This window comes from Schistocerca americana, chromosome 6 (genome assembly GCF_021461395.2).
Source record: "Schistocerca americana isolate TAMUIC-IGC-003095 chromosome 6, iqSchAmer2.1, whole genome shotgun sequence".
NCBI lineage: Eukaryota > Metazoa > Arthropoda > Insecta > Orthoptera > Acrididae > Schistocerca > Schistocerca americana.
The window spans coordinates 587806814-587830384 of record NC_060124.1 but is presented as its reverse complement, the minus strand read 5'-3'; the positions used below and the strand labels follow the sequence as shown (position 1 = coordinate 587830384).

The 23571-nt window shown below is 39.6% G+C and overlaps 1 protein-coding gene across 2 annotated transcripts in view; it reads right to left on the bottom strand.

The window, feature by feature from the left end:
- Positions 1–23571, bottom strand: part of LOC124619917 (immunoglobulin superfamily DCC subclass member 4-like) — a 265451-nt gene that overhangs the window by 8715 nt on the left and 233165 nt on the right. For both annotated transcript variants that reach the window (XM_047146553.1, XM_047146552.1), the window contains 2 exons: positions 9401–9618; positions 9022–9148 (listed from right to left, as the gene is read on the bottom strand). In XM_047146553.1, the coding sequence (XP_047002509.1) occupies positions 9022–9148; positions 9401–9618 (345 nt within the window). The remainder of the gene's footprint in view (positions 1–9021; positions 9149–9400; positions 9619–23571) is intronic.

Here is a 23571-nt window from a genome sequence, read left to right as displayed (position 1 = left end):
GAGTGTCTCTAGACCTGCCGTGTGCGGCGCTCGGTCTGCAATCACTGATAGTGGCGACACGCGGGTCCGACGTATACTAACGGACCGCGGCCGACTTAAAGGCTACCATCTAGCAAGTGTGGTGTCTTGCGGTGACACCACAGTCACAAAGTGGATGCATTTTTGCATTGATATCCGTAAAGAGTTTCGAGAACCAGTCAACTGTCACCAGTCTTAGAGATTCTGCCATCTCAGAGCATGCCATGGCTTCCTTGTTGCTTCTGCAACTGTGTCCTGACCTGTTTTCTGTAACATAGGAAATCTGTTCTATTTACTAACAGTTAACTGGGTATAAAACTCTCAGTTGCTACCAACACTACTGTACTTCTTCAATTGTGAGCTAAATTTGGTGTAATCTTATATTTAGTGTGGAAGGATTATTGTGAAGTAGCCTGAAGCAGAAGGGTTTTCAACAACAAGAGCTAATATTTATTTTTATGTAGACTAGTGGGGGGAGGATTGAGTACTTTTCATAACAGTTTAGGAAAAGTGGAAGAAATTTGTTAAGTATATAGCGAATTTTGTTCGTTTCTGCGAGATGTTTGCTTTTCTTTAGCATGAATCATACTCAGTATTCACTTATATATGAAGTGCATGAAAAGAGTAGCCGAAGTGTAGAAGAACGTTATTGTAGAGCAGACACATTAATATTTATAGAGACTCTTGTATTTCATTAGGTAGAAAATCGTTCCTCCGTTAAAAATCTTAGAAGAATGCTTTTTTTTTTTTAAATTTCCTGTGGTTAGATTATTTTAACAGATATGATAATGAACCATTTTATTATCTATTTCTATTTATAGCAATAATCTTTTCAGGTTTTTGCCCATCTTCGGTTGCCATAATACACATTTCAATCTTCAGATGTAAAGGCTCTGAGCACTATGGGACTTAACATCTGTGGTCATCAGTCCCCTAGAACTTAGAACTACTTAAACCTAACTAACCTAAGGACATCACACACATCCATGCCCGAGGCAGGATTCGAATCTGCGACTGTAGCAGTCGTGCGGTTCCAGACTGTAGCGCCTTAAACTGCTTGGCCACCCCGGCCGGCTCTGGGTGGTTAGATGGGGATGCATTTTACTATTTATTTCATTTGTGGCCATTATCGTAAATGACTGAATGATGTGAAGTTCATAAGTTTACTCGCTTTTTTTAAACAAATATTTTGCACTTTCATGAGCACTGTTTCTGTATAATGCCATGCTGTGCTTATCTATGTGGCCCCGGGTTTTATTGATTGTTGCATGTGTTTATGTTGCTTTCCTTTGTACCTCATATTTGTATCTGTTGTTGAAGCTACTTATGGAGATTTCAAGAACATTTAAATCTTTCAGTGTCTATTATTCAATAGTGATGATGACATTCATCTGATTTTTGTCCACTTTCTCCCAAAGTTTATCAATTTTTTATGTAGCATCTTCTAATAATATTGTATGTCAACATCACTTCTCTTATAATAAACTACTTTGTTAACTATCAAGGTGATTTCATTCAATAATGTACGTCCTGTGTTGTTAATGGAAGTATCAACAAGAAAACTGGAGAGGCAGTGGGCCATGGATAGGCCACCTTACTGCTGATACATTTCACTTTTAAAAGAAATGTGCGTACATGAAAGTACTAGTGTCAACCAATCAAAGAACTCATATTTCTGGTGAAGTGAAATTTTTATACTTAAGCATGTTATTGTTCATTAGTTCTATTGTTTCCTTGACAGGTATTTTTGTGTAGAGGTTCATGTCAGCAAAGTATGAGTTTAGCTGTACCAAGAATCGAAATGTCCTTTATAACTATATGGTACTGAGTACAATATAGCCAGGTATTAAGAGCTTTAAATACTGTTCGAAAGTTCAAACATCAAGCATCAGCATCAACATCAACAAAAAGTGTTTAAGTGAAAATGCGACTCCTAAATGAATCAAAGTGGAGGTCCAGACTCAAAATGAAGCACCAAAAATCATTAAAGAAATGTAATTATATCGCTCCAATCTGAAATCAGAAACAAGCACAGGAAAAATAATTTCTATATCATATTTTAGTTGCATACTTTACGTTTCTAACTAAGTAGTCAGTTCATAAATACACAGCTCCAGTGTGCTTTACATTATGTGAGTATGGTAGTTGAGATAATAACATCATAAAATTAAATGTAGACATAACCAAAAAATTGAAACCTTAAGTCACATGTTCCAAAGGTAAATGAAAGTATGCATTTCACTTACCATAAATGCATGGTAAATTCAACTAACATTATTTCCAGTGAGAGAGAAATAAACTTGCTAAATAAAGGACTTCAAGAATATCAGCCCAAACTAGAGTAAAAATAACGCTGAAGATATCATTTTAAGCACTAAAATAGCCTGTCACACAGCTACAATAATCCAGATTGATCACATTGCTATACACCACAAACAATCTTATCACCAAACAAGCAGAGAACGATACGATAATTATTTCACAGTAAAGAAATAAAGGTAACACTAATGCTGCAATGTATAATATTGAATGTGTCATTAAGACCATTGAATTCTTCGACAGCAATAACATAACAGAATTTCATTCAGATCCCACTTGTAAATTGTGGAATAAATTTTAAAATCTGATGAATAAGAGTGACTTTATTTAACTGCAAAATATGTAGGTCATTGCGCTATTATGGGCCTTCTGCACAACGGTTATGAGCACAACTTAAAATCCACAAACAGAACATCACTGTATACTCTAACATATGACCATTAACAACACATTCAACTTTGAAGATACATACTCAGTACTGAATAGTTATGAAATAATTAATCATATAAAGAACATTCAGATTCCTGAGACAAAGAAGTTCACATCATTTACTATCACAAACCTCTACACAAAAATACGTGCTAAGGAAACAATGTAAAGAATTAAAAATACCTTACTTAAGTATAAAATCTAGACTTAAGCAACAATAAATGAGTTCACTGATATACTGACACTCATACTACTGCATAATTGCTTTCCTTTTGATAACAAAAAGTACCAGGAGAAAGATGGCCTAGACGTGGACAGCTGCGTTGACAGTTTACTTGCTGATATTTTCATCAACAACTTAGAAAGTAAATTGTTTAAGGAAAATGGCCAAATAGTTAACAAATTTATATATTGTAACAGATATATTGCTGGATATACTAATCTTACTTGATGCTACAACAAAATTTGTTGAGGACCTTGTATAATAAATTAACAAAATGCATCAGAATTTCATCTTCACTATTGAACATAAGTCAGTGGAAGCTCTATATTTCCACCATTTTCTAGGTTATCTGGAGCTCCTACAATGGACATAAATATCAAGTCCACAGGAAACCAACACAGAGATGCAAAAATAGAAAACACATCATGTTACCAACATCAGCACATATCAGTTTCATACAGAGCAATGTTCAGCAGAATGCCCAAAATCCCTTTAGAAACAGCTGAAAGAACTGATGAGCCAAACACCATTACAATAGCTGGTTACGATAATGACCATTGCCAAAAATTAATACTGAAGATAAATAGTAAAACACATTCTCACATAACCAGCAAGAAAGACGAACCAACATTAAGTAACAGTATATCATAACTGACAGAAAAAAGGTGAGCAGCACGTTTTTAGAAAACCAGTCTTTTAAAGTAGCAAATCTTTTCTGAGGAACGAATGTTAGAACCAGTCTTTACATAAATAACAATATAAAAGACAAGCCATCCAGAGTAGCAAAAATAATAGTAAGTCACAGTATCGATCAGGAATATATGAACTTCACTGCAACTGATGATTACATATGTACAATGGCCAATGTTGTTGTGTGTTCAGTCCGATGTATGATTTGTTGTGGCTCTCCATGCTGCTCTATCCTGAGCAGGTCTCTCCATCTTCTAATAACTACTGAACCTACATCCTTCAGAATCTGGTTACAGTATGCATCTCTTGGTCTGCCTATACAATTTTTATCCCCCTGTCCTCCCACACATCCTTCCAGTACTAAAGGGGTGATCTCTTTAAGTCTCGGAATATGTCCTATCAATCGATCCCTTCTTCTAGTTAGACGGTGGCACAACTTCCTTTTTTCTCCAGTTGTATTCAGTACCTCATTAGTTGTGCAACCTACCCATCTAATCTTCAGCACTCTCCTTTAGCACCCTATTTTAAAAGTTTCTATAATCTTCTGGTCTCAGCTGGTTAGTGTTTACTCTACACAAATAGTTTCAGAAAGTCTTAGTTGCGCTTACATCTATATTCGATGCTAACAAATTTGCCTTCTTCAGAAATGCTTTCCTTGCCATTGCTATCTACATTTTATATCCTGTCTGTTTCGGCTATCATTACTAATTTTGCTGCTCAAATGATGAAACCGATCTACTGCTTTATCCCGTTTCCAAATCTAATTCCCTCAGCATCACATGATTTAACTCTGCTACATTTCATTATCCTTGTTTTGCTTTGGTTGATATTCATCTTATATCCCCCTTTGAAGACACTGCCCATTCCATTCAATTGCACTTCCAAGTCGTTTGCTGTCTCTGACGGAATTACAATATCAAGTTTTTTATTGCTTCTCACAATATTTTAATTCCCTACCAAAATTTTTCTTTGGATTCCTTTAATGCTTGTTCAATGTATAGATTGAATAACATTGGGGACAGTCTGCAACCCTGCCTAACTCTCTTCTGAAACTCTGCTTTCCTCTCATGCTCTTCAACTCTTATAGCTGTAGTCGGGCTTCTGCACAGGTTGTAAATAGCTTCTAATTCCCTATATTTTGTTCCTGTTCCATCAGAATGTCAAAGAGAGTATTCAAGTCAACACTGTCAAAACCTCAAAACCTTTCTCTAAGTCTACAATGCGACGAACGTAAGTTTGTTTTTTCTTAACCTATCTTCTAAGAGCAACTGTAGGGTTAGGATTGCCTCAGGAATTATTACTTTTCTTTGGAACGGAAACTGATCTTATCTGAGGTCGGTTTCGACCATTTTTTCCGTTCTTCTGTAAAGAATTCCTGTTAATCTTTTGCAACCATGACTTATTAAACTGAAATTTCGGTGATATTTACACCTGTCGGCACCTGGTTTCTTTGGAATTTGTATTACTGTACTCTTCTTGAAGTATGGGGGTATTTTGACTGCCTCATACATCTTGCTCAAGTTGTAAGAGATACGTGATGGCAGGTTCTCCCACAGCTGTGAGTAGTCAGACTGTCATCTACTCCTGTGGCCTTGTTACGATTAAGTCTTCCAGTTCTCTGTCAAATTGTTCTCAAAGTATTATGTCTCCATTTCATCTTCATCTATGTCCTCTTCTGTTTCTATAACATTGCCTGCAAAATTTTATCTCCTTTGTTTAGACCCTGAATATATGTCTTCTGCCTTTCAGCTTTCCCATTTTTGCTTGGGAGTAGATTTTGATCTGAGCTCATGATGTTCATACAGCTGGTTCTCTTTTCTTGAAAGGACTCTTTAATTTTGCTGTAGGTAGTATCTATCTTTCCCCTAGTGATATATGACTGTAAATCCTTACACTGGTCTTCTAGCCATTCCTGCTTAGAAAATTTTACACTTCCTGTTTGTTATATTTTTTGGACAGTTGTATATCCTTCCACTTGCTTCATTTACTGAATTTTTATATTTTCTCCTTTCATGAATTAATTCAGTAACTCCTGTGTTAACAAAAGATTTCTACTTGAATTGTATTTTTAATAATATGATCATTTGCTGCCATCACTATCTTGTTTCTCAGAGCTATCCATTCTTGTCACAATGTCGCTATTTAAATCACTTTCTGAAATGTTTTGTTGTTTGTGTTGCAATGAGCTGCAGAATCAACATCAGATCAATTCCTGTTGACAAATACTATTTCCTTCTTCTCATACAAGATTTTTTTATTTACATGGTAACCACTCTCCCTTGTTTTTTAGTCTAATCTCAGCTAGCTTTGAGAGAAAATAGTTTCTATGTAAGGTGATGACTGTACTACTAAAACATAGCTTTTTATGTAGTTCATCAGAATTATTTCACTAGTTTCTTAAAATATTGACCTGTCTACAAAGAAATTATAAATGGCTACTTTTGAGATGTTACTCATCCTATATCGAAACTTTACTCTAGGAGATAATAATAATGACTGGTAATATTAAAGAGTCCAATGAAGCTGTACTACAGGAGTTCGTTTTAAGAATCATATATCAAAATTATCATTAACCACTACTTTTTACTTTCAAGGTGTTTTAGGACGATTACAATTTTCTACATGAGATGGGGATACAGTTTTTGTTGCAAAAGATTTATCATTAATTTCTTTTCACATATTTTCAGCAACATATGTTATAATGTTCTAACATATAAGATAGTTTTCACAGATGTTGCAATAACTCTTTTCTGCATGTCTACACTACAGAGGTTACCAAGATCCATTATAACTTCACATATCTGTGTCCAAACAAGCAGACAACATCAACAGGATTTCATTACTCTAATTCCTCAAAGCAGGTAATAGTTCCTTAATTATACTACGCAGTGATCAGATTTTCAGATGCAATAATGATAGCTCATATTTTATATTATTTGAATTATACCTGCTCGAAAAATTTTAGTTACTACCGAAAATTTTTAACTATCAATATTCTGTGTAGATGCTATATAAAAGTATTATACATGCATCAAAAAAAGTTTTGCATCGCCTCAGTTCCAAGAGTTCTGGAACCTGTACGGATAACTGGAATAGACATCAACATAAACATCATTTCTGCCCTTTTTATTGCTCATGAAAATCACATGTTGCATGTTGTACCGCCATACAGTGAGATCTTCAAAGGTGCTGGCCCAGATTGCTGTACACACCGGTACTTCTAATACCCAGTAGCATGTCCTCTTGCACTGATGCTTGCTTGTATTCATCATGGAATACTATCCACAAGTTCATCAAGGCACTGTTGGTTCAGATTGTCCCACTCCTCAATGGCGATTCGCTGAAGGTCCCTCAGAGTGGTTGGTGGGTCGTATCGTCCATAAACAGCCCTTTTCAGCCTATCCCAGGCATGTCGATGGGGTTCATGTGTGCAGAACATGCTGGCCACTCTAGTAGAGCGATGTCGTTTTCCTGAAGGAAGTCATTCACAAGATGTGCACGATGGGGCGCGAGTTGTCGTCCATGAAGACGAATGAATCGCCAATATGCTGCCAATATGGTTGCACTATCGGTCCATGGCATTCACGTGTAGTGCAGCCGTTATGGTGTCTTCCATGACCACCAGAGGCGTATGTCGGCCCCATATCATTCCACCAAAAACAGCAGCGAAACTGCTGCACTCGGTGGAAAGTACGTCTAAGGCGTTCAGCCTGACTGGGTTGCCTCCAAACACATCTCTGATGACTGTCTGGTTGAAGGCATATGCGACACTCATTGGTGAAGAGAATTTGATGCCAATCCTGAGTGGCCCATTTGGAATATTGTTGGGCCCATCTACACTGCGCTGCATGGTGTCATGGTAGTAAAGCTGGACCTCGCCATGGACATCAGGATTGAAGTTGCGCATCATGCAGCCTATTGCACCCAGTTTGAGTCGTCACACGAGGTCCTGTGGCCAAATGAAAAGCATTATTCAACATGGTGGCATTGCTGTACGGGTTCCTCAGAGCCACAATCCGTAGGTAGGTCATCGACAGTTCCTGTCCCTCTGTATCTCCTCTGTGTCTGAACAACATCACTTTGGTTCACTCTGAGATGCCTGGACACTTCTCTTGCTGAGAGCCCTTCCTGGCACAAAGTAACACTGCAAACGAGATCGAACGTATTGACTGTCTAGGCATGGTTGATCTACAGACAACACGAGCTGTGTGCCTCCTTCCTGGTGGAATGACTGGAACTGATCGGCTGTCGGGCCCCCTCCATCTAGTAGGTGCTGCTAGTGCATGGTTGTTTACATCTTTGGGCGGGTTCAATGACATCTCTGATCAGTCAAAGGGACTGTGTCTGTGATACTATATCCACAGTCAACATCTGTCTTCAGGAGTTCTGGAAACTGGGTGTTGCAAAACTTTTTTTGATTTGTGTACATTTGAATCACTGCCTGAGATTGAATCTTTGTTTCATTTTCAGTCCCACGTAAAATAATTTCTTTCCATCCTAACAGTGTTATGAACACGATAGTTGCTACGTACCATATAGTGAAGATGCTTATTCACAACTCTGTCTCTGCTATGTGGTAAGTAGCAACTATCATTTCCATTATACTGCTACATTCCATGCTCGATTTTCCATTGTTGAATTTTTTCTGTCCTGCATATCCTCAGATAGGAGTGCTCTGAAATCTGCAGGCACTAGTACTTTTCCATGCAAGAGAGTGTTGATGTGATGTTTAATATGTGCTTAGACAGTATGTACTTCTTTTGCCGTTGTCATGGGAGGCAAGAAAAGGATATAAGTTCGGGTACACTGTATACTCCTGCCAGATGACATCAATCAATGTCCTGAGGTAAACATTCCCATGTGACAAGTGAATTACTGCATTCATTGTCACATGCCTCTCCACAGGAAACAATGTTGAGATGTTTAGGACCAGACTGGGATGTGGATCCACAGGAACTGCTTGTAACATTTACAACTACTTTTGGTACACAAATTTCTGTCTAGAAACTATGAGGATTTGAATTAACTCATCCTCATCAAAATATCACAACAGTTCCATGTACAAGTGTCATTATCTGTGGAGGATGGTTTCATGAATCTTAAATTGCAAGAGCTACATGTTGACATAAGTAATTTTTATAACTAGCGTATTAATAGTAAAAAATAAAAAATAAAAATATCATCCTTTATTTCTTTTTCCTCCTTTTCACATATTCCAGAACGATATGAGGAATAAGCATTTATGGGAAATATTTGTAGAAAATCCAAATTAATACATGTACATAAAAGATGGGCTTACGTCCCTATAACTGATAACAGCAAACTTGTGGAACGTCACCTACCTGTGTATACTCTGATATGAGATGATAATTTTCAGTCAATCTTGACTTAAGTAATGTAGTTAACTCGCTGTCATAAAATGGCTGTTGGGTACTTGAGTCATTGATCAGATGCAGGAGGATGTATGTCCTGTAGGGAATTAGGGAAAACAGAAGATTCATATTTCATATAGCATCAGTAATACTGCAGTTCCAAACTTTTTGCATAATGTACACTACAATTTTAGTATTATGCTGAAACTACAGTCTAAACGATGTTTTATAACTTGTTTTGCGTTTAATTGAGAGTTGTTGTATGAAAATGTGCCAGTAGCTCTAAGACTCATTTTGAATATGATTTGGTTGTGCAACAAGATTGCATAAATCATTGCATATTCATTACCTGTTGACACCACTGATACTCTCAGCAGGATGCATCTGTAAGGTTACTACATCAGGATTATGGCTGCTACTCTCTGTTTTAACAACCATTAGTGCATTCTGTGGCAAAATTGCTTTTGGAGGAAATGTGTGACCTATCACCCGTGATTCTTCACCAAGAGTCACTGTCTTTGCAGAAACGGTTACAGAGTATGTGCTGGCAGCTGACAAGCCTGTAATCTGAGAATGAATACATTTGCATAAGAGGAAAACTTATAAACCATCGAAACAAATAGGTATGACTTGTGTTATGAATTCACAGAAAGTCAGAAAATATTAATAGCTAAAATAGTAACACTGCATAGAAAAAGTAAATTTGAACACAGAACAAGTTGCCAGCATCGCTGTCATGTTTTTCATGCCAAATATGAGTATACTATGGTCTGAGAGAGAAACAGAAGGAAAGTGAGCGAATATTGAGGAAAGTAAATTAGTGGACAAGTAATATATTAAGAATAGATTGTATTGAACGTAAACACAGGACTAATAAACTGAACATCCAAACAAAGACATATATAAATAATTTTTCAAGTTAAGGAACTAGGTCTAAAAATTAATGTTAATAAACGTTTAAAAGCAACAAAATACTTTTATTGTTTTAAGCCTACATAGCATTTATATCATTAATCAGTATTGCCATACTGTAAGTGTGAACTGGCTGAAGGTACAGTTTCCCTCAGATTTCAATACATTGTTACCATAACCCAAATAATAAAATGGTTAGAAAATTTACAGCTTTGTTATTAAGATAAATGTCTATCATAGTTACTAACCATTCATGCTTAATTTGATTTGTGTATGTATAGCTGGAACAACATCGAAATAAGAACAGAACAATCTACTTTTAGGTGAAAAAGTAATGATAGGATACACATAGGCAATTGAACTGCATCTAGCTCTCGTAACAATAGCTGGCTATACTCGTATCATGGGCGGCACCACCTTTGGTGTGAAAACGACTGAAGATAAAAAGTAATGATCAGAGATATAAGACTGGCTCTAGGCACATTCCACCTCGAAATATAATCATTTTCCTTTACGTTTCCGACCAATTTGTCATTTTATATTAAAAAGAAACAGCGTTTCCATAAAAACCAGACGACTTTACAAATTTACTAGTTCACTCACTTTATGCTTTTATTGATATCTACTAGGAATTTTTCTTCTTGGCTAGGTATTTCATGCGTACATTTTCCCCTAAGCTAATACTGACTCTGAAGTGCTTCTTTTGTTGATTTCATGTAATGTGTCAAACAGGCAGGCTGAAACACGAAAACCTTTCCTTATTCAACGTTGTGACATTGCGATTAGTTGGTTCGTTTAGCGTGAGCTGGTGGAGAGATCGTTAACTATCAGAGGTCAGTGTGGTGGACGGGAACGGCTCGTCCGTCGTAAACAGAATGACCAGAAGACGCGGCGTATTCCCTGATGGGTCTACACGTTCATGGTGTGGTGGTTGAAGAAGACAAAACGGTGATTACAGTAACTATTGAGTTTTCATTTGAACTTCATCACAAACCCCATAAACACGATACAATAAAATCAAATTCATCATAACGAGCTTGTGAAAGGCTGAAGCACAATACTGCGATAAGTATTAAGAACTTTAAAGGTGTTTTTAATGATAACTATTATGCTGTGGTATTGGGTTCCACTTGATACGTCACAAGCCAATTACACGCAGGAGGCAGCTGCAGCAGTAGCGGCAGCTGTGTGGAGGGGACTGTGCGGTTTTGTAGGTTTGTGGGTCTCAGAAGAGAGCAAGCAGGGCTTCAGTCTCAAAGGTTGCATGTGAAGCATAGGATGTGCGTAGACCTAGGACAATATGGGCCTTATTTCGAATAGGTATACTGCGGTGACTTCCATCTATCCGTGATATATTGGCGCAAATACATGTTCAGAGCCAATGGTATGTATGAAACATCGTCATGAATTGTGATACATGGATTCCTCAAAAATTATTTTGAATAATTACTTCAGGAGTCCATTCCGAAAACATACTTTGCTGTTAGCAATAAATAACCCTGAGCAAATAGGGACCAGCATGATGGATACAGGGATTAGTGAGCACAAGGTTGCAGCGAGTCTGGCTAGCGTAACATCCAAATCAATCACAAATAAACGCAAAAAAAGCAAATAATAAGTCACTAGACGCTTTTTTAAGAGACAATCCCCACTGACTGTATAAGGATACACCAGATACGTCTATTTTCAAAGAAATAGTATCGACGACAATTGACCAATTTACATCAAATACGTTAATAAGACACGGAGCTGATCCGCATGATACACAAAACTGGCCAGATCACTGTTGCAGATTCAAAGTAAAAGGCATGCCAAATTAAGAAATGAAGAAAAAAGCACATCATAGCTAAGACTCGCGAGTTCGACAAAAGCTCGAAACTTAACAATGACTTGAATGCCAGGTACTTTTAGTAGTTGCGACTATGGAATTCTGTCTCGAAATCTGGCAGAAAATCAGATGAGATTCTCATTGTATTTTAAGTACGCCAGCGGCAAGACACAAAGAATACCTTCCTTGGATGATAGGAATGGTAATGTTACTGATAGCTGTGAAACTGAAGCGGAGTTACTAAATACGGTTTTCCGAAATTCTTTCACCAAAGAAGATAAAGTAAATAATCTGGAATTCGAATAAAGAACACCTGCAACACGGTATTCTTAGAAATAGTTATGCTGGATGTAGTGAACCACATCAGATCACATTGTAACGGCAATGCCTCCTGTCCAGATTGCATAGCAATTACGTTCCATTCACAGTACACTGACACTGATAAAGTTATTACACTTCTCCTCCATTACCCCTATTTGATTTTGCATTGACAAACACTGTACTCATCTGACCAAAAGTCCTTTACCTCTTGCCACTGAACTTCAATTATTCCCATTGCAAGTTGCTGTAGGAGTAAATGACATTCGGTGGCAGGAGGAACAGGACTTCTGGTCAGGTGAGTATAGGGTTATAAATAGAAAGTCAAAGAGGAGTAACACAAGAGTAGCTCCAATAATGAATAAAATATAATAATGAGGCTAAGCTACTAAGAAAAACATGATGAACACACGATCGTAGCAGAGATAGATACGAAGCCAACACTCATCACAATAGTACAAGTTTATATGTTAACTAACACCACCTATAACGATGAGACCAATGTATGCATTTTTGCATGGTAACAATAGTAGTAGATCAAAGCGCGGATCAGCACAGTTTGTTAGTGCACCTGGCATTCATTCAGGGCCAAGCATACATTCAGGGACAAACTTGATTGATTTATGACATCCATCTATTGCTCTGCTAAGTGGTTTATCACCGCCCCCCCCTCCCCAGGGGTTGACATGTCACCCTCTGGGGATAATCTGTCCTCCTGAGAAACCCACACCCCTCCCACTCCCCCTCTGGGAAAACCCTCTATTCTCCCCTGGCCGATAGAAGCACGATTTTGATATCAAATTAATTAATTAATTAATTAAATCGATCAATTAATCAACTCTTTGCCCTTTTGAAAATCCCCCAGCCCTCCCCTGCCACCCCCACATGGATATTTTCGAGAAAAGGACTCAGTCTGTACTGGAGGGGAAGGATCTCAAGACACAAAGTTTAATTACATAGTAAAGGCTATACTCCTTATTTATAAAATTCGATTCACAGGGTTGGACCTCTCTCTTATTTGGTGAGAAAGGCTCATTATTCTCTGCCGTGTTGGAAGTTGCAGGTCTTGTAAAATACATCGAAAAGCAGTAATTAAATAGATTGCCTTCTTTCCAGTTGTGAAAGGAATAACATCGCGAAATTGCTGTCAACATAGCTTTCCACATGTAATTACACTGTAAAAAATCCTCTGGTTGCACCTTTGCACCGACTGCAGGGCAGGCGTGCTGGCCAGGACGCTGTGAGCTCATATGCCATGTGCCAGTCGCTTCGCCGGGCTGCTCCACGTGCCGGTGCCTGAGAGGCCACACTAATTGTGCCCCGCAACAGCTGTTGGCTGCTGCACTGCCAGCTGTCACACAGTATTAGCACACCTCAAGTGGCTACTTCCTGTTGCATGCCATTGCTTGGCAGAATTCCGACCAACCTTTCCAAACCAACAGACAATATTGTCTCAGAATACTGCACCCATTTTTTTGTGACTGTGCAGCAGCCAGGACAACCCCAGGAACTATAGTCCTCTTTTTCCGTGGCGGTGTCCTTTGCCTCCTCAAGTGCCTACTTCTGGTTGCAGCACCAGCACAATCTGTTCCCAAACACACACTTTTTGTACCATGTCAATGCAAGCAGCTGCTCTATGTGCTCGTCCAGTTCAAATACTGACTGAGTTAGTTCACAATAGAACCAGCAGAGGACACTGGGAGAAGAGACCCCTACCCCTCCTCCCTCCAATTCCCTCCCTTCCTCCCCCTCACCCCTCTGGTTAATTCCAGTTTGACAAAGCATCAGAAGGCGGCAGATCTTTGTTACAGGTGGCCACAACTCTTCGGTACTGATACCTGGGAAATACCTCTCAAGACATGCTCTCTCTCTTTGTCTCTCTCTCTCTCTCTCTCTCTCTCTCTCTCTCTCTCTCTCTGATGGCTGCTTTCTGCCCAGCAAGTATATGTCTGTGCCACACTAACCACTCCTTTATCCTTAACAAAGTAGTGTATACCTGGTGAATCCACAGCTGGAGATGTCTTGGAAATATTCCCTCACTCTATCAGACTGATAAACTATTAATTAATTATTAATTAATTAATTAATAATTAATAATTAATTAAATCAATGCCCTCTGCATGCAGGCAGTTTTCCTTGCATACTACTGGTGGACAGTAGGAGTGGTATATATGGCAGGATTTGATCTCACAACTGCCAGGTTTCCAAACCCTTCCGATTTTTTCTCCCATTGCCTCCTGTTGGCGGCTAATGTCACAGATATGGTATCTGGCGGGAGGTCCATTACACTGGAGGAATCTGAGAACTACACATTTCAGCTCAACTGCAAGCTATGTCCTTAAACAATCTGCAGAGGAGTTCGATCGCTGTGTGTGCTCTCAGTACCATTACTGCAAATAATATACTGAACAATCAGGGATTTGACATATCACTTCGAAGTGGTACTATCTAAAATGATAGTCGGAATTTCAAATTTCGGCGTCAGTTTATACTGTCACGGTTGTGGAACTCCTAACCACTACAGGTGCGCTAAGTGTATTTTATAAAGCACTATAGAATTCCTACGCTTCTTCTCTCAGCTACACTAGGACAAAGAAGAATGAGGAAAGGGTCTACCACATGATAGGACAGTAAGTACAACAAATACTACTACAAGACAGAGTGCACTGCAATTCATTGAGAAGCACTAAACCACAATCCTAGTAGTTGCCATGCCTTAGTGCCTGAGATCACTCGTACATACAGCTCACTCACACCCCAGATGTCCAAAAGCAGTGCGGCTGTCTCTTCATACATAGCCAGTGTCGACGCTCAGAGGTCAGAGAAAACAGCTGACATGACCACATCCGCAGCTGTGGATGCACGCGTATGCCAGAGTGCACCACCCCGGCCATGCGGAGTATCAGGGAATGATTGGAGTAGTAGGAATTCAGATGTTATCAACATGTCCAGTCCCCACACTTGGCAGTGATGAATACTGAATTGTTTCATTTTTAATGGAGAATAAATGAAACACACATGATCACAGTGACAAGTCAATGCATACTGAGTATCAGTTCACTATTCAGCTACCCACAGAGCACTGCGAGAGCACCACTGGGACATGTCCACGCTGATAAGGGCAGGAACCGACTAGCTGGCGAGCCAGAACTTTTATTTTTACCCGCTGCTCACTAGAGCCTTAAGCTGGAAATGTCAATTCGTTCTGATCACAACCACAGCCACAATCTGGTGACATTCAACAATGAGCGAACTATCGAAAATACCTCTTCCTAATGGCTGTGGATCTGGAAATATCAACTGCCCACGCAATTTTAAATTCTTCTTATGATTCGACATAACTTTCCACGTAAAATCATTCATCCCATTAAGGCTATCGATGCATTGAAATCGCAGATTTCCCTGTCAAACACATACCTCCCTTATGACCAGACATAGTCATATTCTTTGCACATGTCAGAACACTGACCACAGTAACTGTACACCCTAACACTTTCTTCAAAGATAAGTAATCTATTGGACATCCCATACTTCCCCAATACCTGAATGTTGGTGGCACCAAAAATATTGAGCGAAAAATATGGGATAGAAGGACGTGCTCCAATTTGTTTTTCTTGCAAGTGGTACCAGTGTGAATTAGGAAGAGAGACGGAATCGTCTTAAAAGTGACTGGCTGGCTATTAACAGCACAGTCGCAACAACTGTGTTACTGTCACCCTGCATCAAAGGCGATCTCTGTTCTACAGGTACACACAAGTATCGCTGACAATATCCATCGTAATAACCATACATGCTTTATAAACCGAAGCATATATTGCTTCCGAATTAAGTGATCTTCCGACACAAATACTGTGGCATTGAATATAGACTGCGATCACTGGGGTGTTTATTAACAGACCGAAAGTGATGTTGGCGGTCGCCAGTGGTGTGCGCTCGTAATAAAATCACCCTTTACACCGCATTTAGAAAGTAACTTGGCCAAGGAACGTCGTATTAGACGATATTTGCAACTTCCTCATGCCACTGCTAGATATTTCCCACGCTAACCATGCACACAGTGTAACAGAGGTTCTGTGATATATTCATTGTGTTATAGGAGAGGGAGGATGCTGGTTGATTGAGAATGATCACCATACAGTAGATGGTGTGCTGTGTAAGGAATCACTCAAAAATTGAATGCTAGATTGAAGTCTTAAGAAATGTACAAGTCCTATGAGCAGTACATTAACTTTTCTGATCTATAGCGTTAGGATTTCTAGTAGAAATTCTGTCTGCGATTTGGAATCAAGTCTCTCCATTCAACCACACACTTGCGTTAATGATTACAGCCACTGGTGAATCATACTTAAGGCACTCTCATCCCTCCAAACGAGTCATCTTTTACCAACCTATCTGCTCATAATCCCATACGGCAAAACTCCAGTGTGGTTTTGGTCAGTCTCTCTGCATCTTGGAACTGTTTCTCACTCCCACCCCTGCCCTCCCTGCAGTTTTGTGCATGTCATGGCTCCATTTCAGTCAGAACTGAGTGGAAGTCAGATAGCGCTCTATCTGCCACTTTCTGCATTCAGTGGAGAAATAGGTGAGCTGGGTTAATGTGATACTTCCGTGTTTTGACCACTGGGTGCAAATGGGAACATGTTATTGTAGCATCACCAAATATCTACACTGTGTAAGGGCAGCGCCAAACGAAGATTTTTCCTGCAACACGAGGTAGTTGAGTATGAATAGTTTCTTAACAGATAAATTAGGAAGACTTCACATCACATGAGGATTTTGCTACTACATTGCAGTGCATTGTCAAAGTACGTACAGGTACTGTAGTCCAAAAGAGATCTGTGTCTCTCATAGTGCATTCATGTCTGTCATCCAAACACTCTTTCCCTGTCGTTATTTTGTACCGTCAAACACAGAAAAACTATGGACAATATAAACTTCGTTAACATCACTCACTCGAGAACTTGGTAAGATATCACCGTGTCCCTCTCTTCTGATATATTGAAAACAAATACTGCCTGCATGCTGACGTTGAGCATATGTGGCGATCCTATTAAATATACTGGTACTGGTCCGTTGGAACATGTGGTCAGTGATCGAAATCTCTTGCACAGACCAGTATAATTTTCGTCACCCGTACTGTAGGAGGACCATATCCCACAGACTGTCAGTCTTTCATAAGCAGTTTGATACAATGTTTTTCTGCTGTATCACATCCAACCAGTGTATGACTACAGCTTTGTACACAGCCGTACATTTTATTTTCCACCACGCCTTTGAGACCTGTGTCAGGTGCTAAACCGACATTAACATGTTTCGATCCATTGGCTGTGACAGAAAGGTGAATATGCCATAGTGTGAACTATGCTGCACCCACAACACACAGGATGGTTGAAATGAAAGACAGAGGCTCTATTTATTATAGAAAAAAATGGGGAGGCCATTGCAAAATATGGAACTGGAAGAGTTTGTGGCATTGCAGTGCATTCCCAAACAGCTGTCCAAAGATGTTGATTTCTAGACTTAATATCACTTTCCACAGTGACAGGGTAGCAGATGTCTCAGTGTTACATTTTCCAAAGAGACCCTGGGCACTCGGACACTGCGTCTTTCAATTTTATGTCTTATAGAGCATAACTACATGTGGAACAAGGGGGTATTTCGCAGGACTTAAACCCATAGAGCACAGAGAGTATGCATCATCAGTTGTCAACCCCCTGGTGAAGTAATAGAATGATTTTCATACACCCAGGTGAGCATGTAAGTACCCTCATCTCTCCACATGATTTTGTGTCGTATTTTCAACCGTTTTACGTATTTCCCATAAATTTTCACGATTTTACCTGGTTTTTCGTAATTTCAATACATTTAGCTCACCTCAATTACTTGAGGTCCAAACCACCACTCTCGATGAGTTGTCATGTCAAAAAAACGTCTCATTGCCTCGATCTCGTGATGCTGTCAGCCAATGACATTTGCAGCATGGCTCTCTATTTCAGTATCATAGCTAAACCACCCCTCCATTACAGTGCAAGGCACATACGCATGTGGACGGATTGTGAACACAGCCTACATCACGTAACAAAGATACTGTTTCTTCATGTGAGGAATAGCAATCAGCTTAGAGGAGGTGCAGAAACTACGCTCCTTAGCCGAAACTATAAATTCTGTAAGATTTTATTACGATTTGCCATCTCCCATTATGGAGGTCGGGACACAAAGTATTCTCGCATACGTGAAATAAAGTCAGTGATTCAAAGTTCTACACTCAGCCCTCTATTTCGAAACGAGCTATCCCTTTGTTCAACCTATAGGCTAAGGACCCTGAGCAAAACTATATGGCCTCTCTGTACGCATCTCGTAACTTTTCCTCTTTCTTTAACCAGTCCTCTCTGCAACATTGATCTGAAACTGACCAGGAGTAGATGGGTACTGCACCCGCTACATTTGACATCTCACAAAGGAACTGAAGGACCACAGTTCCACGTTCACAAATACCATAACACCTGTTCCAAACTTGTACTCTGTAATATTATTGGATTTCAGCTACTTTGCATGTGAGATATTTGTCATTGAAGAAAAGGAACACTATGACCCGCAGGGCGCAGATATTTAAAATCATTGCCGCAGCGCTTGATAGCAAGAAGCTGCGAACCAGAAGAAAGAACAATCTATCTTTCGTTAAGAAGTATTCTAGAGACTTCATTATCCCTTGTACTTTTGGTCGCCAACATTTTAAGACGTACCACATAGCATTGCTACAAGTTGTATTTTTATTTTGTGTAAAAACTATGTGAAACGACGAACAAACATGTCGGTAACTCGGGTGTGGATACAACGTACATACGCACACGCGAGGACATTTAATTTTAAGAAGGAATGGACTGACTGCGCCATCCACAAAATAAATATCAGATGTAAGTCATGCATTTATTGTGTAATTGTCAATGTTTAGAAGTTTAATGCCAATTTGTTCGAAATATATTAATATTTTACGATGAAGTATTTTTCTTCTTTTTCTTTTCTTTCACTAACTAAAAATGATGTTCAGATTGTATATGAGCTTTGTTACAGGTTCGCTCTTTATCGCGGTGCCTCGATTGTATTTGGGAGACCACTAATGTGTTCAGTTTCCGATCTGTTAATCTTTCTCCTACAAAATTCCACTAATATGCTTTCATTTCCATTTTTACATTCATATAGGTCGCTTAGGTATTTTGACCGAAGATTCTGATTTCGTGAAGGCAATCCGAGTCAAAAGGTCAATTATTCGCGTAATCAATCCGTACGTCTCCTGAACACAACCGAGAACCGACGCATCGGTGATCAGTTAATAATCTCTCTCTCTTTTAAAGTCATACTAGAAAACGGCCACACAGGATAGCCGTAAGTACGCAATCTAGCATTAGGTTGCATTTTGTCAGTAAATATTACCAACCAACAGTTACAGCATCACTATTATTAATAAGCAAGTTCCTAACGCCGGAACTGACCGGCTCTAGTGCTATAGAATCAGCGAAAATGCACCACTTTCCTGTATGTGTGTGTTGACAACTGTACTACACTTACAGGCAATTTTAGAATACGTGGTGAAGAGTGATGACATGATTGCAGGAGCAGGAGAGACGTAAAATCGATAAAATTACAAAAATTGGCAGAAAACACGTATAAATTTAGCAAAAATACGCCACAATGCGTGGGAATTGAGTCGGAATGAGAGGACACTTACATGTCTTCTGCTTGGTGCAGGAAAATTCTTGTACATGGGAATGAGAATGTGACAGCAAGAGGAATATGAGTTTACGTGTAAGCACTGGGAGCCATAGAAACAGTCATTTTTCATGGACAGCGATAAGACAGCTGGAACAAATTATTTAACGTCTATATCTGTCAACGTATATAAACGTGTCGAAGTTTATAAGTAAACTTTCGGAACCTTACTGACCCATAGAATTCGTTTCATATAAGCACCACACCAAGCTGTAGCAGGAAAAGAAGGGAACAATGAGAAAAATGCTCCTGTCAGAACACAAAAAGGCGAATAAGTTCCTTTTGAAAATGCTCTGACAGACAAGTGGAGAAGCAGCTGTCTTATTCCTCTTTCCACCTTCCTCACCAGAAATTGTTGGATGCGAACATGTTCGCGCTTTTTTGTACAGAAAGAGAATAGCAGAGAGACCGAGGAGGCAGTGCCAGTGGGAGAGAAAGAAAGACAGAGAAAGAAAGCGCCACTAAAATAGAAAGAGGTGGATAAAGACAGTAGCAATGGGAGTCAAAAAGGGAAAAGATTTTAATGGTCAGTAGAGACAATGGCAGCAAAAGAGAGAGATTGATGGAGACAGAAGGAGCGGGAGCGAAAGAGAATGGACAGAGTGGAAATGCAAAATACAAATGAGTAGAGACCTTACATAGGCTTCAGGGTTTTGACCCGCCCAGATGGCCGAGCTTTAACATGTGGGTATAGGCGAGTACGCATTTTAGACCGTCATTTTAAACTCGTGGATATATGAAAAAAATAATTATAGCCCCCTGAATATTTGAGCTGCCGAGATATGGTGGAGCTAGTGGCAGTGGCAAAGAAAGAGAAAATGAGACACCGTAAGTGAGAGAGGACACAGTGGCAGTGGAATATATGGTAAATTAATGGGAGAGGAAGTAGACAGACAGAGAGGGAAAGAGAGAGAGAGCGACACAGAATGTGGCAGTGAGAGGGAGGTGCTAAAAGAGTGGGAATGTAATCGCGTGCGAATATTTTTGGCGAGGAATGTGGAGTGAGAGTTGGGGCACCTGGTTTCCCAGTGTCCTGGCAGAGTGTTTTGTGGAGGAGCACATTCGCATTTTTTGTGCTCAAAAGGAGCGTTTTTCCGCTTCTTGAAAGTGTATATGAGGAGATAAAGAAATTATTCACATAGCGAAAAGAGAGGAAAATTTAATTTTCAAGCAAGGGCTGGAATTCGATAGCAGGAAAAGAAAGAGAAGGAAAAGTAGTTGGAGAACATAGACTAGGGGAACGGAATGAAAGAGGAAACTCCCTGGTAGAGAGTGGGACAGAGGATAATTTAATTATCGCCAACATTTTGTTTAAGAAACATGAAAGAAGGTTGTGTACGTGGAAGAGTCTTGTAGACACAGGATCGTTTTGGATTAATTATATAACAGTAAGACTGATTCCGACAGTAGATCTTTCATTGAAATATCGATGGCGACTTTCTCCTCCGACTGGAAACATTTTGTTCACGCTTCCTACATTCAAAGAAACAGTCATCGTCATAAAATCGGGAATGTTAAAGTTTCCCTTCTTCCCGTGTGCTGTTCCAGAGTGAAGCGATAGAGAACTATTGTGAATGATACTCGAAGAACCCTCTTACAGACACTTATGTGCGCATTTCAGAGCACCCACGCAGATGTAGACTAAAAATTATTAAAAATTATACCACTGAAGCTATAATGTCATATGAAGTATAAAATGAAAGCCGCCAATGTCAGCGAACACCATAATAGGCCATATTTCATACGCTGCACGTGTTTTAAAAGTTGCAAACTATTTAATAAAACTGTAATATACACGTGTGCAACAATTTTAAATCGTCAACAAGCCACAGGTATTGCGAAAGCAGCACGAGTTAGCTAGTCCGTCACCCACTCAGTCCAGGTGATGACCAGTAGCGGTACGGCTACAGCGCTTTTTGTTTAAATTTGTGACACTGTGTGCAGCTATCAGCGTCCTACCCATAACATCACTAGCAACGCACCGCCCTCCCACTTAACTACGACGTATTAAGCATGACATCAGAAACCACGCCCTCGTTAAATATGATGTAATTCACAATTCAAGATGCCACAGAGCTTTCTTTGGAATTGTGATACCCATTAAAACGAAACCGTGAATCATTTCCCAGTACTTTACCGGCCATTAAAGAGAAACTGCCAAACACAGCGTAGCGCCTGAGCTAAAGTCAGAAATACCTGTGCGATCTGACTTTTGTGCCATGTTCAAAAGTGATCGATTATTCACCACACATCGTGTAATGGATGTAATTTACGATATTTCTGTGCCAAAAATATGTAGGTACACACAAGAACTCATTCACAGATGCCGCGGTGGCCGAGCGCTTCTAGGCGCTTCAGTCCGGAACCGCGCGGCTGCCACGGTCGCAGGTTCGAATCCTGCCTCGGGCATGGACGTAGTGATGCCCTTGGGTTAGTTAGGTTTAAGTAGTTCTAAGTTCTAGGGGACTGATGACGTCAGATGTTAAGCCCCATAGTTCTCAGAGCCATTTGAACCATTTTTCTCATTCACAGATAACACACACACACACACACACACACACACACACACACACACACACACACACAGAGAGAGAGAGAGAGAGAGAGAGAGAGATAGATAGAGAAAGAGAGAGAGATACACACGCGCGAGCACACACACACACACACACACATCCATACGTACTTAAACATCGCTCGTGGTCGGAAGTATCCAACTGAATTGTATTATTTGTCACAACACATGAATGAGTTGATTTAAAGGACATGTTGACCGTAGAAATTATTTATTTTAAAACTGCATTGTAGCTATGGGACATTTTGAAGTAGTACTGCAAAAGCTAAAATAATAAAACAATGAAGCACGGAGCGTATATATACAACTGCACAAATGTATCTCGCAGGCAGCATTACATTACAAAAACGGTGAAACTAATCCATCTTCAGCACATGTCAGACAATACAAATTTCTGACGTATATACTTGCCATCGTCAAAACTAAGCCTTTTTCACTGCAGAAATACAATAACATCTAACGGTTGCGAAGCTCTGTACGTGGCAAAATGATGTAAATTCCGTGAAGTGTTAGCAGTGGTAACATCCTTCGCATAAACCGCTACAAATAATGTTCTGACGCACTGTTTACATGTGAACTACGGCCGTCGGCGCCAAAAATACATTCGCAAGTCAAACAAGTTGTGCACTTATCAGGGATAGTACCTTCCAGTGATAACATCTTGTTACATCTTTCGACAACATACAGTTTTCTCTGTGATGATATGTATTATCGTAAGGTGCTAGAGAATAAGATAGGTTTGTAACAGAGTAGCGTAAATATACATATGTTATCTATTCAAAAAGTCTCACACAGACTTCGGTACTCATACAGAACATATCAACAGAAACATTACATTTTACTTTGTTTGTGTGTATATTGCAGCAAACCTCAACGCCACATTGCCCATGAACTCTTCCGGGTACTGGGAGGCATTTCACCGTCTGACCGGTAACAACCCTTCTACATCCTCTTGCACGACAATCACTCACTCTGCAACAACGCAAGCAAAGTCAACCACTCCGCACTCTCTGACACCTTCACCATCCCAGATGACCCCCACTGCGATTACTCCTTATTCCCGACAGTCTATAAGCGTACCAACACCTCCGTCTCGCCCCTCGTGCCTAGCTTCCAGTACCAC